This window comes from Mytilus californianus, unplaced genomic scaffold (assembly GCF_021869535.1).
Source record: "Mytilus californianus isolate M0D057914Y unplaced genomic scaffold, xbMytCali1.0.p SCAF_3, whole genome shotgun sequence".
Classification (NCBI taxonomy): Eukaryota; Metazoa; Mollusca; class Bivalvia; order Mytilida; family Mytilidae; genus Mytilus; species Mytilus californianus.
Window position 1 is genome coordinate 63,438,519 of NW_026262679.1, and position 14,398 is coordinate 63,452,916.

The following is a 14,398-nucleotide window of genomic DNA, read 5'->3' on the forward strand; positions in this document are numbered from 1 at the left end:
AATCAATGTTCAAAAAAATAAATGAAAAACAAATATGTAGCACAGCAACAAACAACCACCACTGAATTACAGGCTCCTGACTTGGGACTGGCACATACATACAGAATGTGGCGGGGTTAAAATTCCCCCCCCCTAACCAGGGACAGTGGTGTAAAAGTACAACATGTACATGACATAAAATGTGGGCTACATGTCAATGACATAGCTACCCAGTACACAATAAGAAAAGACAAAAACATTTAGAAGCCATTAATCCATATCCAGTGTCATAACAAAGGTCTTCAAACACCAACATAATGTTATAGTTGATTGTTTAAAATTTATTCCGCAAAGCAACATGCTAGCATAAAAGTCTATGGCCAGAAGAATAATTGTAGCAAAAAATGGAATATCGGTCATTTATGGGAATTTTTAAAAAATGTAATAAATTGTATCACCTTTTACTTTATACTATTTTTACACAATATGAAAATATGAGTATAAACATATGTGGTTATATTCATATAAATAGTTTTATATAACTTTATTTCAGTATTAATGACACAATTATTCCAGAGAATGCTGGCAAAGTATCATCAGGAGTAAAAAGACCTACTACAGAGTATATAATATTTATATGTTTAGGTCATATGGTCAATTTTTCTTGCATCATTTCAAATCCATTATTTTCAGTCCTGAATGTACATAAACCAGCTTGACCTAAATCATTTATGATTTTATACTTACAAATTATCTTCTAAATGCCTCATGTTACTCTGATTTATAGAACTAATGCCACTTTATGATAGTTGTCAACTTTTTTTTTAGTCCCCTACCGACGAAGTCAAAGGGGACTTTAGGTTTGCACTCCGTCCGTCTGTCTGTCTGTCCATCTGTCCATCCGTCAGTCCGGCAAATCAGTTTTCCACACTTTTTTTCTTCGTTCTTGAAGATATTGATTTGATATTTGGTTTATAGTTTTATCATGACAAGTTATAGATCAGGTTCGAATTTTGTTCCCGTCTGATGATTTAGTCCAGAGTTATGGACCATAACTCTGGACCATATCTAATGTTAGAGTACTATATGTTAAACCATATTTCTGTACAAAGGGAGATAACTCATAAAGGCATTCTTTGTTAAATTATTTGAAGAATTTTTTGGCAGGTTTGTTTGTTATTTAGTATAAACTAATTTTCTGAATGCTATAGATATAAAAAAAAATTATGATAATAATCTATTTTTATTAATGTATATATTTCAATACATTACATTGTGTAGGTAGATAAAAGTTGTTGACATTTTATAGATAAGTTACAAATCTATATTAGTTTGTGACAAATGAAAGAAAAAATATTTGGAACTATTTATTATATTTGATTATAATTTGAAAATAGATATACACTGTATTACATCATATCTAATTTTAGAGAACTATTAATCATATCTAATGTTTTTTTCACTCATATAATCAGTTTTCCACACTGTTTTAGTCATGCTTGAAGATATTGACATGATATTTACTTTTTGTTTACACCATGACAAGTTATAGAACAGGTTAGCATTTTGTTCCAGTAAAATGAATTTTTACCCGGTAGGGGACTATGTATTGCCATGCAATACTCTCAGAATGCTTGTTAAATTGACTGTTAATAGTACATGCTTTCATAATTTATAAAAGCTTAGTATTTTGAACACTAGATATACAAGATTACCAAAATTTGCCATCAGTTTTTTTTTAATAAATATGTGGTTTAGGAAGAATCTCTTTAAGTTGCCATAGATTAATTAGTTAAATCGAGGAGTAGAACCAGTAAAAATCATCACTAGTTTAGTAATAATACTCTTAACTCTTATACTAAAATCTATGTCAATAAAGATGTCATATCTATGAGATTGAAAATAACCATTGCATACATAGTAACATCAAATTTGTCATTTGTACTATAAATCTGTCACTTACTTGCACACAAAATGAAATTTTCTTTAAACATGTATATATTGGTTAAATAAAGGGGCAATTCTTGCAGACTTAGTCAATGTCTATGAAAAAAACATTTACCACCATTAAATGTTCATTGTTTCAGTGATCATTCATATATCAAGCAAAAAGGACAAAATGCTAGTGCTTCAAATTCAAATGACCATGAATACTATTGTCATTTGTACACAGAAGAAGAAGAAGAAGATGATGAAGATGTCAATTTTTTATGTCATGATAGGATGAAAAATTTATTAAAAATGCTGAATTTAAAGAGTAATACAGATTACGACTATGCAAGCATGTTAAGGATGTGTAGTCAAACAGACCTAAGTGAACAAGACATTTTCATGGGCATTATTCAAGAAATGAAAACACGGTATTATTAACATCATCATAATTTTCACCATAGCATTTTGAGGTCAGATTTTCTCAAATTGGATTTCAATATGAAAATAGGGAAATGTTGCATGATTGCCAATGAGATAACTATCGGTAGATATAATTTGACAAAGATACAAACAATCTAAGGGTCATCCAACAACCTTCAACAATAAGCAAAATTCGTACCATGAAGAAAATAAAATAAACATTCAAAATAAAACACAGCAGTCTGATAGATACCACATCAATGATTGAAAAACATATGTGGCAGAAAAAAACCCAAATTTCAATTAATTTATTACACATTCATGGCTAGAGACAGGTGGTTACAGAACTTTTAACATATCTATCTACCAGAATAAGTACTTTCCTGTAATACATTTTCAATTTAAAGTTACTTTTTTAAACAGTAATTTCAAACATTATTGTTTTTTTATTTCTAAATATTGATGATGAAGATCAAATCATTAACGGTACCAATTTTATAACACAATATATAGATATAAGAAGATCTGCATATTTTGACAATAAATGTCTCATCACTGATGCTCAAGGCCAGAATACTTGAAAATCCACAACAAGAGACTTCAGTCTTGCAGGAAACACAGTCAAATAAATAAACAGACTTAAAAAACAATTTTGTGTATATAGCAAAGACATCATTACTTATTATTGAAATTCTTTGAACTAATCTTTCTTACTACATTTGTACTTTAATATTTAATATTAATTCACTTGTATATTTAAATACCAATAGATGTCCACATTTACTTGAAACACTAGCATCAGTATGTGTGAAAGATGAAACCAAAGTGACTTTAAGGCAAATTACCAGTGTTGCAGTGGCATGCTCTTTGTCTGATGTTTGCGAGAAACAATAAAAACTCTGGTATACAGAGATGCATTACCATGTTAGCTGTAAAAGGAGATGCAAATGATGAGGTAAGAAGTAATGTTATGCAATATAGTTTGTTTAAAGGTTATATAAGATACCTTTTCTTCAGCAGGAGACCCAGTAATGATTATTTAATGGTAGGGGCTCATTTTATTGCTGGAGTTTGGTTATTAAATCTCAGTAAATTAAACAGTCTTATGATTGCAATTGTACTCTACACCGGGATATGCCCAGGTTTACATGAATTTATACTTTTATGCCACTTGTTTTGCTACCTCAATGCTTATTTTGCTACAATTATTACTGCATAGTGCCTAACCTTTCCCTTTTTGCTGTGTCTCAAAATATAAAATCTGTTATTCCACCAATTATGATAGCAATGAATACAAATAGATTTTATGTTTTCCATTATTGTATACTGTAAATTCAGACATTTAATCGACATATCCCATGACCAACAAATATATGAGATAGTCAGATTAATTATTGGAATTTCAGGAAAAGTTTAATATTTATAGATATATGTATTGGATATCAGAATACTACAGTTGTTATTACTGCGATACTTACCAAGTTTCATAAATCACATTGATAAAAATCTCAATCATTTCTGAATTTACAGTATACTTTTGTTTTTCTTTTAGGTTACAGCATTACTCTGCTTTTACATTAACAAAATACATTATATGAAAGTCTGTATTAAATGGGAAATACACTTGCTGTATGTTGGTTCGAATCCAACTGCAGACAAACCAATGTATCTTAGTCTAGCTAGCTATTAACACTTAAACTGTGAAAGCATTCTTATCAACATTTTGTTATGGGAAATATAACAAATGTTATTCAATATAAAAGTAAAAAATGATCTTTTCCTATGTTTCCATTTTGATAAAAAAAAAAAAAAAAAGCAAATAAATGAAAAATTAGCTTCTGTTATATATTTTACAGCGTTTCTGAGTTTCAACAATTACAAAATGGAACAAAAACATTTATCATTGATAAAAATGGCTTCACAGTGCTTATTTCTACTTTTGGTGATGGTGCATTATTAACCTGGCCCCAAATACATAAGTAATAACTGATTATGATAGCACTATTTCATACATGTTTTATTTTATATTCTATTTAATAGTTTATCAGAAGATTGAACAGGATGTCATTAAGCCTTTCCTGTTCTGGAAAATTAAGGATTCTTGATAAGGCTGTCATTGCTTTACACAATATGTTGGTTGAGGCAATTCGTACATACCCTTTAATGAAAATAACCGGTGATAACTTGGATATGTATATCAGAACAAACCACCAAAGGACAGATAATAGCAACCAGGATATACACTGGTTTGCCTCTAATGCATTTTTCACCAGACTTAATTACCAAAATCTTCCAGAGAGTACACCAGAATTTAGTCCAGGTTCTGTTGCTACTTTTGTTTGCATGGTTGACTTGTTCTTAACTTTTTATTCCCCCGCCGTAGCGGAGGGGGCATTAAGTTTTACCCTTGTCCGTCTGTACGTACGTACGTACGTCCCAAAATTGGTTTCCGATCTCTAACTATAGTTTGCCTCAACCAAATGTTATGAAACTTATACACAAAGCTTATTACCACAAAACACAGATCAAGTTTAAATTTTGTGGCGTCACTTTTACTGTTCTAGAGTTATGCTCCTTTACAAACTGAAAATTGCTGAATTTATCATTTCGGTTCTCTAACTTTAGTTTGCCTCAACCAAATGTTATGAAACTTATACACAATGCTTATTACCACAAAACACAGATCAAGTTTGAATTTTGGTGGCGTCACTTTTACAGTTCTAGAGTTATGCCCCTTTACAAATGGAAAAAATGCTGAATTTTTCGTTTCCAATTCCTAACTTAAGTTTGCCTCAACCAAATGTTATGAAACTTATACACAATGCTTATTACCACAAAACACAGATCAAGTTTGAATTTTGGTGGCGTCACTTTTTACAGTTCTAGAGTTATGCCCCTTTACAAATGGAAAAAATGCTGAATTTTTCGTTTCCAATCTCTAACTTAAGTTTGCCTCAACCAAATGTTATGAAACTTATATACAATGCTTATTACCACAAAACACAGATCAAGTTTGAATTTTGGTGGCGTCACTTTAACCATTCTAGAGTTATGCCCCTTTAGAAATGGAAAAATTGCAAAATTTTTATTTTCTTCTAAATATCAAGTAATTTTATTAAAATTGGAGTTATCTTCCTTTGTCCATGATTAAAGTTGAATCAACTACAATCAATGCTTTATACAATGCAATGTTAAATTTTGACTTCCACTGATAAAACACAGATCAAGTTGAATTTGGGTAGTGTCACTTTAATCATTATGCCCCTTTATAAATCGAAAGATTGCATAATTTTTAGTTTCCATTCTGTAACTTAAGTTTGCCCCAACCAAACATTATGAAACCTATACACAATATTCATTACCACAAAACTAAGATCAAGTACAAATTTTTTGTTTCCGTTTTCTAACTTTAGTTTGCCTCTACCAAATGTTATGAAACTTATATACAATGCTTATTACTACATAATACAGATTAAGTACGAAATTTGATGGCACACTTTTACCATTCTTGAGTTATGTCCCTTCATAAACATAAAAATTGCCAAATTTTATGTTCCATTCTCTAACTTTAGTTTGTCTCAACCAAATGTTATAAAACTTATACACAACCGTTCTAGAGTTATGCGTGTTTACAAATAATAAAATTGCTGAATTTTTAGTTTCTGTTCTCAACTTTAGTTAGCCTCAACCAAATGTTATGAGACTTACACACAATGCTTATTACCACAAAACTCCGATCAAGTTCAAATTTGGGTAGCGTCACTTTTACCGTTCTTCAGTTATGTCCCTTTATAACTATATGATATGCAAGCGGGGGCATCATCTGTGTCCACATTTATTAATTTCTTTTTCAATTGGTTGAACACTTGAAGTATTATTTTTCATGGATTGTACATTTGATTTCTTTAATTACATAGACAGTAACTGTTTAGTGTCTTTATCAAGCAATTAATTTTAAATTTTTTTTCCAGCCCAATTGTTAAGTAATTTTTTATGAAATCATGACTTAAACAGGACTGCAATGAGGACCCCAAATTTAACTGTGATGTCAACAGAAATTTGACAAAAACATTAGCTCGCAACAAAAGCAGGATAAAAGGAGACTATAAACGTCTAGTATACATTTATCGCTTCGTGTTATCTGTACACCTGTGTTAGTATAGTAGAAAGGTCGATTGCAGGATGAAATCATATAAATTTCATATTAAACAACTTTCAAGATGTTTAAATCTTTTATTATCCCATAAGCTAACAATCTATTTGGCAAATTGAAATATAATTAGACACTGTGCTTTTCAATACAAATCCATTATCATAATCTATTGATTGATTAACAATTTGCAAACATTTAAGAAATGTTTATTTTTAGTCCCCTACCGACGAAGTCGAATGGGATTTTAGGTTTTCACTCTGTCTGTCTGTCTGTCTGTCCATCTGTCAGTCCGGCAAGACTTTTTTTCTTCATGCTTTAAGATATCGATTTGATATTTGGTGTATTGTTTTATCATGACAAGTTACAGGTCAAATTCAATTTTCACGATTTTAGCTTTTCTCCTTGTTCAGTTAAAGCCCTTTCCCTAGAATTAAATTTTTAATGAAATACTTATTAATTACTAGATTTCTGTTCAAAGGGAAATAACTCATTTTATTAAAGATTTGTTAAAAGACATTTTATTAAGATAAATGACATTTTTGATTTTTATGCCCCCGCCGTAGTGGTTGGGGCATTAAGTTTTACCCTTGACCGTCTATACATACGTACGTACGTACGTACGTACATATGTCCCAAATTTGGTTTCTGTTCTCTTACATGAAATTTTTGTAGCGTCACTCTAGCCGTTTTAGAGTTATGCCCCTTTATAAATGAAAAAATTGCAAAATTTTTGGTTTCCGTTCTCTAACTTAAGTTTGCTTCAACCAAATGTTATGAAACTTATACACAATGCTTATTACTACAAAATACAGATCAAGTTTTAATTTTGGTGGCGTCACTTTTACTGTTCTAGAGTTATGCCCATATCTACGGATATGAACGTAGATAACTTATATTAACACAACATGTTATTCAAACCATTTTTGTTGAGTTATGTTTTTCAGACTGCTGTTTTCTTAAAGGTTACATATTCTAATTACTCTTTGAGGTGTTAATTTGTGGTCACTATGTGTTATTTTTATTAAATGGGTTTTCCTATGTAAAAAATTGATGATTAAATTGTAGTAATTAAGTGCATTAAAAGAGAATTTTTCAAGTTTTCAAGGTTATAGTATATGTTGTAAGTGTAGTCAAGTTGAAAATGTAAATTTCCAGATGGACTTATTTCATTTTTGTTGTTCATCATCGTCAGATTTATGGTTCTTGATGGATTGGAAAATTGAATCCATTTTACATTTCAATATGTTTTTTCCCCGGACAAAGTGGAGGTTAAGATTACCTTATAACATTATGCAAGGTTAATTATACATGTATTATGTCTTTTTTTAGGTAAGACTGAAAGACATAGATGCAGAAATGTTTGTTTTGAATGAAAGTGAAACATTGAAGCTGAATGATGTACAGAAGGTTTTGATAAGTCGTCTTCTTTGTGACAGGGATGAATTTCAGTGGCTTAAAAATAAACTACCACAACATATACCACATCGGTACAAAATTAAGTCTAAATATAGGGAAAAAAACGAAATTACACCAGCCCTCAATGGAATGGGTTTAAGTAGTGCCAATTTACAGTCTGTTGAGACAAGTTAACGATTGTAATACTTAACCAGCTAGTCAATCTTCTATAAACTGTATATATGAATGACTATTACAAAGTAACATGTAGATTAAAAGGAAATTTTATTATTCTGTGAAAATTAGGTTTGTTATAAATTTTAAATGAAATTCATGATCCAAGTTGAAATTTTGAAAAAGAACATTGTGATTACATCTTATATCATGTTTATGTTGAACATATTTCTACATTCCTTGATTTTTACTGCAAACCAAATGCATTTTATTGCCAAGATAATTATGGTTGCATGTTAAATATAATAGAAAAAAAATAAAGGATATGGGTAGCTGACTACTGTAAATTCAGAAATTATTGCGAGGTTTTTATTATTGCGACAAATGCGACAGAGTTGTAAACGCAATAATTTAAACTCGCATTTTGAAATATTTTATATGAACTAAACAGGATTTTTCTAAAATCGTAAAAATTAAAATCGCACTTAAGTGTAAAATGACAAAATCGCAATAATAAATGCACGCAATAATTTCTGAATTTACAGTATGTGGTATGAGCTTTGCACATTGTTGAAGGCTGACAGTGACCTTTAGCTGTTAATTTCGGTGTCATTTGGTCTATTGTGGAGAGTTGTCTCATTGGCAATCATACCACATCTTCTTTCATATATTGACACAAAACTCCTGTACAACAAAACACAAAATGCAATGGAATAACGTATTTATTGCTATTCTTCATTTCAAAGCGACAGTGAGGACTTCAACATGAAGCAAACACTCTCACCTCACTGCAAGTATAAGATCAGATGGCCCCTAGCACTGGTTTGATTTTAATTCTTTGACTTTTATTAACATATTACATAAAAGAATTACAGAAGTAATAGAAATATCATATCAATACAGTACCTTATCTTCTATAATAATACTTCATTTGGCATTTGTTTAATTTTAAGTTACAGTGACAGCATGTCAAAGAAACAGCAGGTCTTTAGGTTGAAAATAATGTTCAAGAATGAATCGAAAAATGAAGACTGTCTGGATATAATGGGTAACTATGAGGATCAAATAATTGATTTGCACACAAAGGCATATGGTAATAAAGGCATTAGTTTACATTGCATACTGTTCATAACATCTTTTTGTATTTGATTTGGATTTCAGTATCATTTCTATTACTAATTGCACTTGGGATTTTTTCCTAATTTAAAAAAGCAGTGCATTTGTTTATGATAGCCATCAAAATTTGATTGAAATCCAAAATGTGTTAATGTTTGTAATATCCCTATTACAGGAAATATGGATGTATTAGATAAAATGGAGTGGGTTTAGGAGGAGATATGCTGACCAGGGAGAGACTGCAAAATGCTAAAAACATTACATATTTAGCACCAACACCAAAGGGTCGATTTGAACATTTGTCCCCGGTCACTTGTGAACTTTGGCATGTGAAGCAAGATCTTCTATCTGTATGTTTTATTGTATTCATACTTATTCCCTTTCGTAATTTCGTTATCAACAAGCATTCTGAGTCCAAGGACCATAATTCTGCACAAAATCTTTAGACCGGAACAAAATTCTAACTTTATCTGTAACTTGTCATGATAAAACAATATACCAAATATCAAATCAATATCTTCAAGCACGAAGAAAAAGTGTGGAAAACTGATTTGACAGAATGGAAACCTAAAGTCCCCTTCAACTTTGTTCTTATTTTGTTCCTTAAGTAATGCTCTCTCATAGCATCAAATCTATATTCTTGATTTTTTTAATTTCACCTAAGTGCATCCTTAATGTTGGATTTATAGGCTTACAAAAAAACAAGTTCCAATATTTAAAAGTAAAATTGAAGTTATTTTAACACTGTCTTTATGTCAATTTTTTAAAAAGCATATAAAGCCTTATTTAAAAGCGATTCATTGGGAGAGTGTGGAACTTTGTTTCACATGAAGACAGCATTAAGGAGGAATGATGTTAATGGAAATGTAAAATCAAACTACAAAGCCCATGAAGAACTATTTCTGCTAATTGTTAAAGCATTAATTCACATAGCTTCAGATGAAATCAAGGACTGCAGAGAACAAAACAGAGACATTGTGCTTAGTAGTGTTTTTTCAAAGATTTATGGTTTGTACAATTGAGAGTTTAATAATTAAAATTACCTTTTGTTTAAATACATACATATTAAGGAGCAAGAATCGTGAGCTTTACATTTATATGCATGTCATATCTCAGAAAACTGAAGGACATCACATTAACATTGAATATTGCTATAGAGTTGTGTATCAAATAAAATACATTTTAAAATACAGTGCCAACAATATTATTTGTTGGATACCAATTTTCATATAATTATTTCATTGGTACGGTGGCAAACATTATTTTAAATTTATCTTCATTGAATTTTAAATTTTCAAATTCTACATGGATGCATGCTGACTTTGACACAACCATGAAATCAAGTATTTGAGAAAATGCAAGTATTCCACATTCCATGAAAATTGGTACCCTAGAAAAAATCAAGGAGTCCACACTATTTAAAATTACATATTTCTACAGCTAAAATAAAACATTGGATGCATTTCTATGTACACTTAATGACCAAGCTAAATAAATTATAGGAATGAAATGGCAGATATACATATCTGGATACATATACATAAATCAGCTTAATATTTAAACTTATCGGTCGTCCTACTGTGTATATCACACTGTTCAGCTCTGAATAAAATTGCATACCACAGCTTTGTGACGTCAAATACGTTGACCCGGCCTTAATAAAATTGACCTGAACATATCAGCGACGTCATAATGTATGAACCGACGTTGATAAGTTTGATCCAAACTTATCAAGTCATCTTCAGGTTTGCTGGTGAAACCAAGAAAACACTTGTTTCTCTCACGCAAAATACGCAAATATAACCCGTTACATCAATTATCTGGTTGTCTGCATATTTATATGGTAATATATCAGCTGCTCAACTCAATATGAATCCATTTTGAACTCGTTTGCTTCGCTCACTCGACAAAAAGCTTCATATTATGGCTTGCAGCTGATATTTTACAATATCAATATGCAGGCAACCTGATACTGTGGATTCATTTATTTTCGTGGGTACCAATTTTCGTTGATTAAGGAAAACTTACATGTTCGTGAATATTTAATTTCATGGTTTTGCCAAAGTCTGCATACAAGCCTATAGAAAATTTGATATTCGTTGAACATTTAATTTCGTGGTTCACCTGTACCCACTAAATCCACGAAAACTGGTATCTAACGAATGATAATGAATCCACAGTAATCGGTACAGATGATGAAGAAGATGAAGATGAATCGTTACACATGATAAAATTGTTGAGGTATGTAAATTAAGATAAACAGTTATTCTTAGGTCTAGGATACAGTACAGACGATTATGTTTACAACTATTTCACAAATTTATTAACCTGGGGATGCAAATTGTGAATATGAATGACACAGCAAAGGAGGGGGACATGGAGAGACTCATAATGAATATGAAGGAAAATGCTGCCTTTTTTTACAGCCACTCAGCAATGAGTAAATATTTTTCTGAATGCATTAATACCATCTTGCAAGTAGATCACCTTTCATCCCCTCGTATGAAAATGAGACAGCTAGAAGGGGCATTCATCAATACTAAAGGGGGAAATGGTAAAAAAATGGAAGCAGACCTTGTGCAGGAGCATGCCATTAGAAACCAGAAAGACTTAATAAGAGGTCTAGGTAAGAAAAATAGATTTAGCCTTCAATCAGCCTGTTACCCTGCTTCCATTTTGAGCAAATGGTTATGTGAATATTTCTTTTCATGTAACAGTTCATTTTGGGTTCCACTTCACGGAATACGTTGAAACTATGTCGATTTCTTTGGAAAATTAGAGACAATGATTCGGATTTTAACAAGTAAAGTTTCAAGCGTTGAATGTAAATTGCAGGATAAAAACAATATATGTACATTGTCGGAAAATATAGAATCTCGGCGAGACTTGCTTTTCGTCCTGTTTCTAAAGCTTTTACAAGTAAACTTTATATTTTCTGACAATGTACATATATTGTATACTTATTATGCTGTTATTAAAAACAAAGAATGTAACAACAACATATAAAACAAAGAATGTAACATCAACATAATGAATTGCAGAGGTCCAACCCTGAACAGTTGGGGCAAAAATGGACACAATATTCGTGGTTGATACAGGTCTGAATTTGGATTGAAATTAAATGTTTGACACATAATAGGTTTCTGACACAGAATAACTGTAGTCAAAGAACTTAATATTGGTTATATGATTTGAATTTATATTCAATTTTTTTCTTTTTGCAATACACTATGCTGTTGCGAATTGACCCCCCCCCCCCCCCCCCAAAAAAAAAAAAAAATATCACCACCCTTTTTTTGGGGGGCAAAAAATTATTTTTTTATAAAAAAAAAAATAATATTTGAAGAAATTTTCTTTTTAATTTCTGAAATCTGTAATGAGAAAAAAAAATTGCCCCCCCCCCCCAATTTCTTTTTATTCCTCCACCCAATTTTGTTTTTTCACCTCCCCCCATCCCTTTTTCCAAAAAAAAATCTTTCCCTCAAGATATGGTCATTATCTTAATTCAAATTTCCAAAGGAGTTTGCAACCATAATTACCCATTTAAATACATCATAAAAGTCTTTAATCTGCATTTTTATTAGTAACTTCTAAAAATAAATTGACAGCTAATCACCTCAAGACAATACAAAGTTTCTTTATCCACAATTTTAAAGCAGTGTAAGGGAGGTAATCCAAATTTAACATTGTAATTAACAGTGATTGTCCATTAACAAAGAAACCCTTGTTTTATCCCCCTTTTTGCCCCTTATTCCTATACGGTTTGAGCCATTATCCCCCCCCCCCCCCCCACACCCCACCCCCAAAGCCAATTCTAACCATCCTTTTGTGGTATGGGAACTTATTGTACAATTTCAGAGAGATCCATACACCGTTCTACAAGTTATTGTCTGAAAACTAGAAAAATGCTTATTTGGGCCCCTTTTTTGGCCCCTTATTCATAAACTGTTAGGACCATAACCCCCAAAATCTTTCCCAACCTTCCTTTTGAGGTTATAAACCTTGTGTTTAAATTTCATAGATTTCTATTAACTAATACTAAAGTTATTGTCCAGAAACCATGTGTCTTTGGACGACGACAACGACGTGATACCAATATGGTCTTATAAAAAACAACACACAAAGTTGAAGCAAAAGGATCACAAAGTCATTTACTAAATGATGAATTAATTCAGTTGATCAGGAAACCTAATCTTAGTGGTGGCATATTTCATGTTATCCTGATTTAGAGTAATTTCTAGCAATTTGATTGGCTGATATTGTCCTAATAAATTTCAGTACAATTTTTTGTTACGCCAATTGGAATTATCTCCCTTATACCATTGACCTAATAAAAAAAAATAATTTTGAGTTGCTTTATAGTCCTAATATTTTTAATTTTTCACAGTTTTAGATTAATAAATATATTTGGCTGATATTGTCCTAATAATTGAATTTGAATAGAACAAAATCAGGATAAATTCGTTACACAGTGTGCAATTGTCCCAATTCAGAATTTATCGGGTAAATACATTTCATATCGGGTGAGGCGAACCCGATATGAATTTTGTTGACCCGATAAATTCTCGTATTAGGAGAATTGCACACTGTGTAACTAATATTGCTTATGATCATTTAAATCTATTAAAAAAGATAAAGAGATTACTTTCTAAACAGTAAGATCTTCGAAGCAATACATGCAGACAAAACCTTGGACAGTTTCATAGCATACAGATGTCCATCAGTCACATCTGTCTTACTTGTTGATCCTATAGTTGAGTCTAATTTTTAATAATTTAGGAGCAAATAAAACTGAGAATGGTTCAAGGAGAGCAAGCAGTTCAGCAGATATTATTCATAGAATTGGAGACAACATAGATCATTTGCTAAATATACCTAAACTTACCACAAGCCATGCAAAGAAGACTTCATCCAAAGATCTTGAAATTGCAATTAACATTTTAAAGAAAGTTCAACCTTTTAATTATGTTAAGGGAAGGCAATTTTAAAGTTTAAAAACCATAGCAAAGAATCCCAAATTAGTTGTTCCAAAGAAAGATCTTGTACATGCCATCCAGAAAAAAATTCAAAAGTTGTTTTTAAATTCATAAGTTTTTTTATAGTCTGTTATTAATGGTTTTATTGAATATCATCTGCCTGTATCAATTGTACTTTGTGTCACTATTAAAAAATTAAATGGGAATACCTTACTTACTGAATGTCAATAAAATATAAATTATAACCATAATT

The 14,398-nt window shown here is 31.0% G+C and overlaps 2 protein-coding genes across 2 annotated transcripts in view; one reads left to right on the forward strand and one right to left on the reverse strand.

The window, feature by feature from the left end:
- The window catches only part of LOC127733159 (serine/threonine-protein phosphatase 6 regulatory ankyrin repeat subunit B-like), a 298,437-nt gene that overhangs the window by 76,521 nt on the left and 207,518 nt on the right, over window positions 1–14,398 (reverse strand). The gene's annotated exons all lie outside the window — the stretch shown is intronic.
- Window positions 4,393–14,398, forward strand: part of LOC127733557 (uncharacterized) — a 32,294-nt gene continuing 22,288 nt past the window's right edge. Inside the window, exons 1-3 of the mRNA XM_052242902.1 lie at window positions 4,393–4,630; window positions 9,941–10,183; window positions 11,433–11,795. Coding sequence (XP_052098862.1) covers window positions 4,393–4,630; window positions 9,941–10,183; window positions 11,433–11,795 — 844 coding nt within the window. The remainder of the gene's footprint in view (window positions 4,631–9,940; window positions 10,184–11,432; window positions 11,796–14,398) is intronic.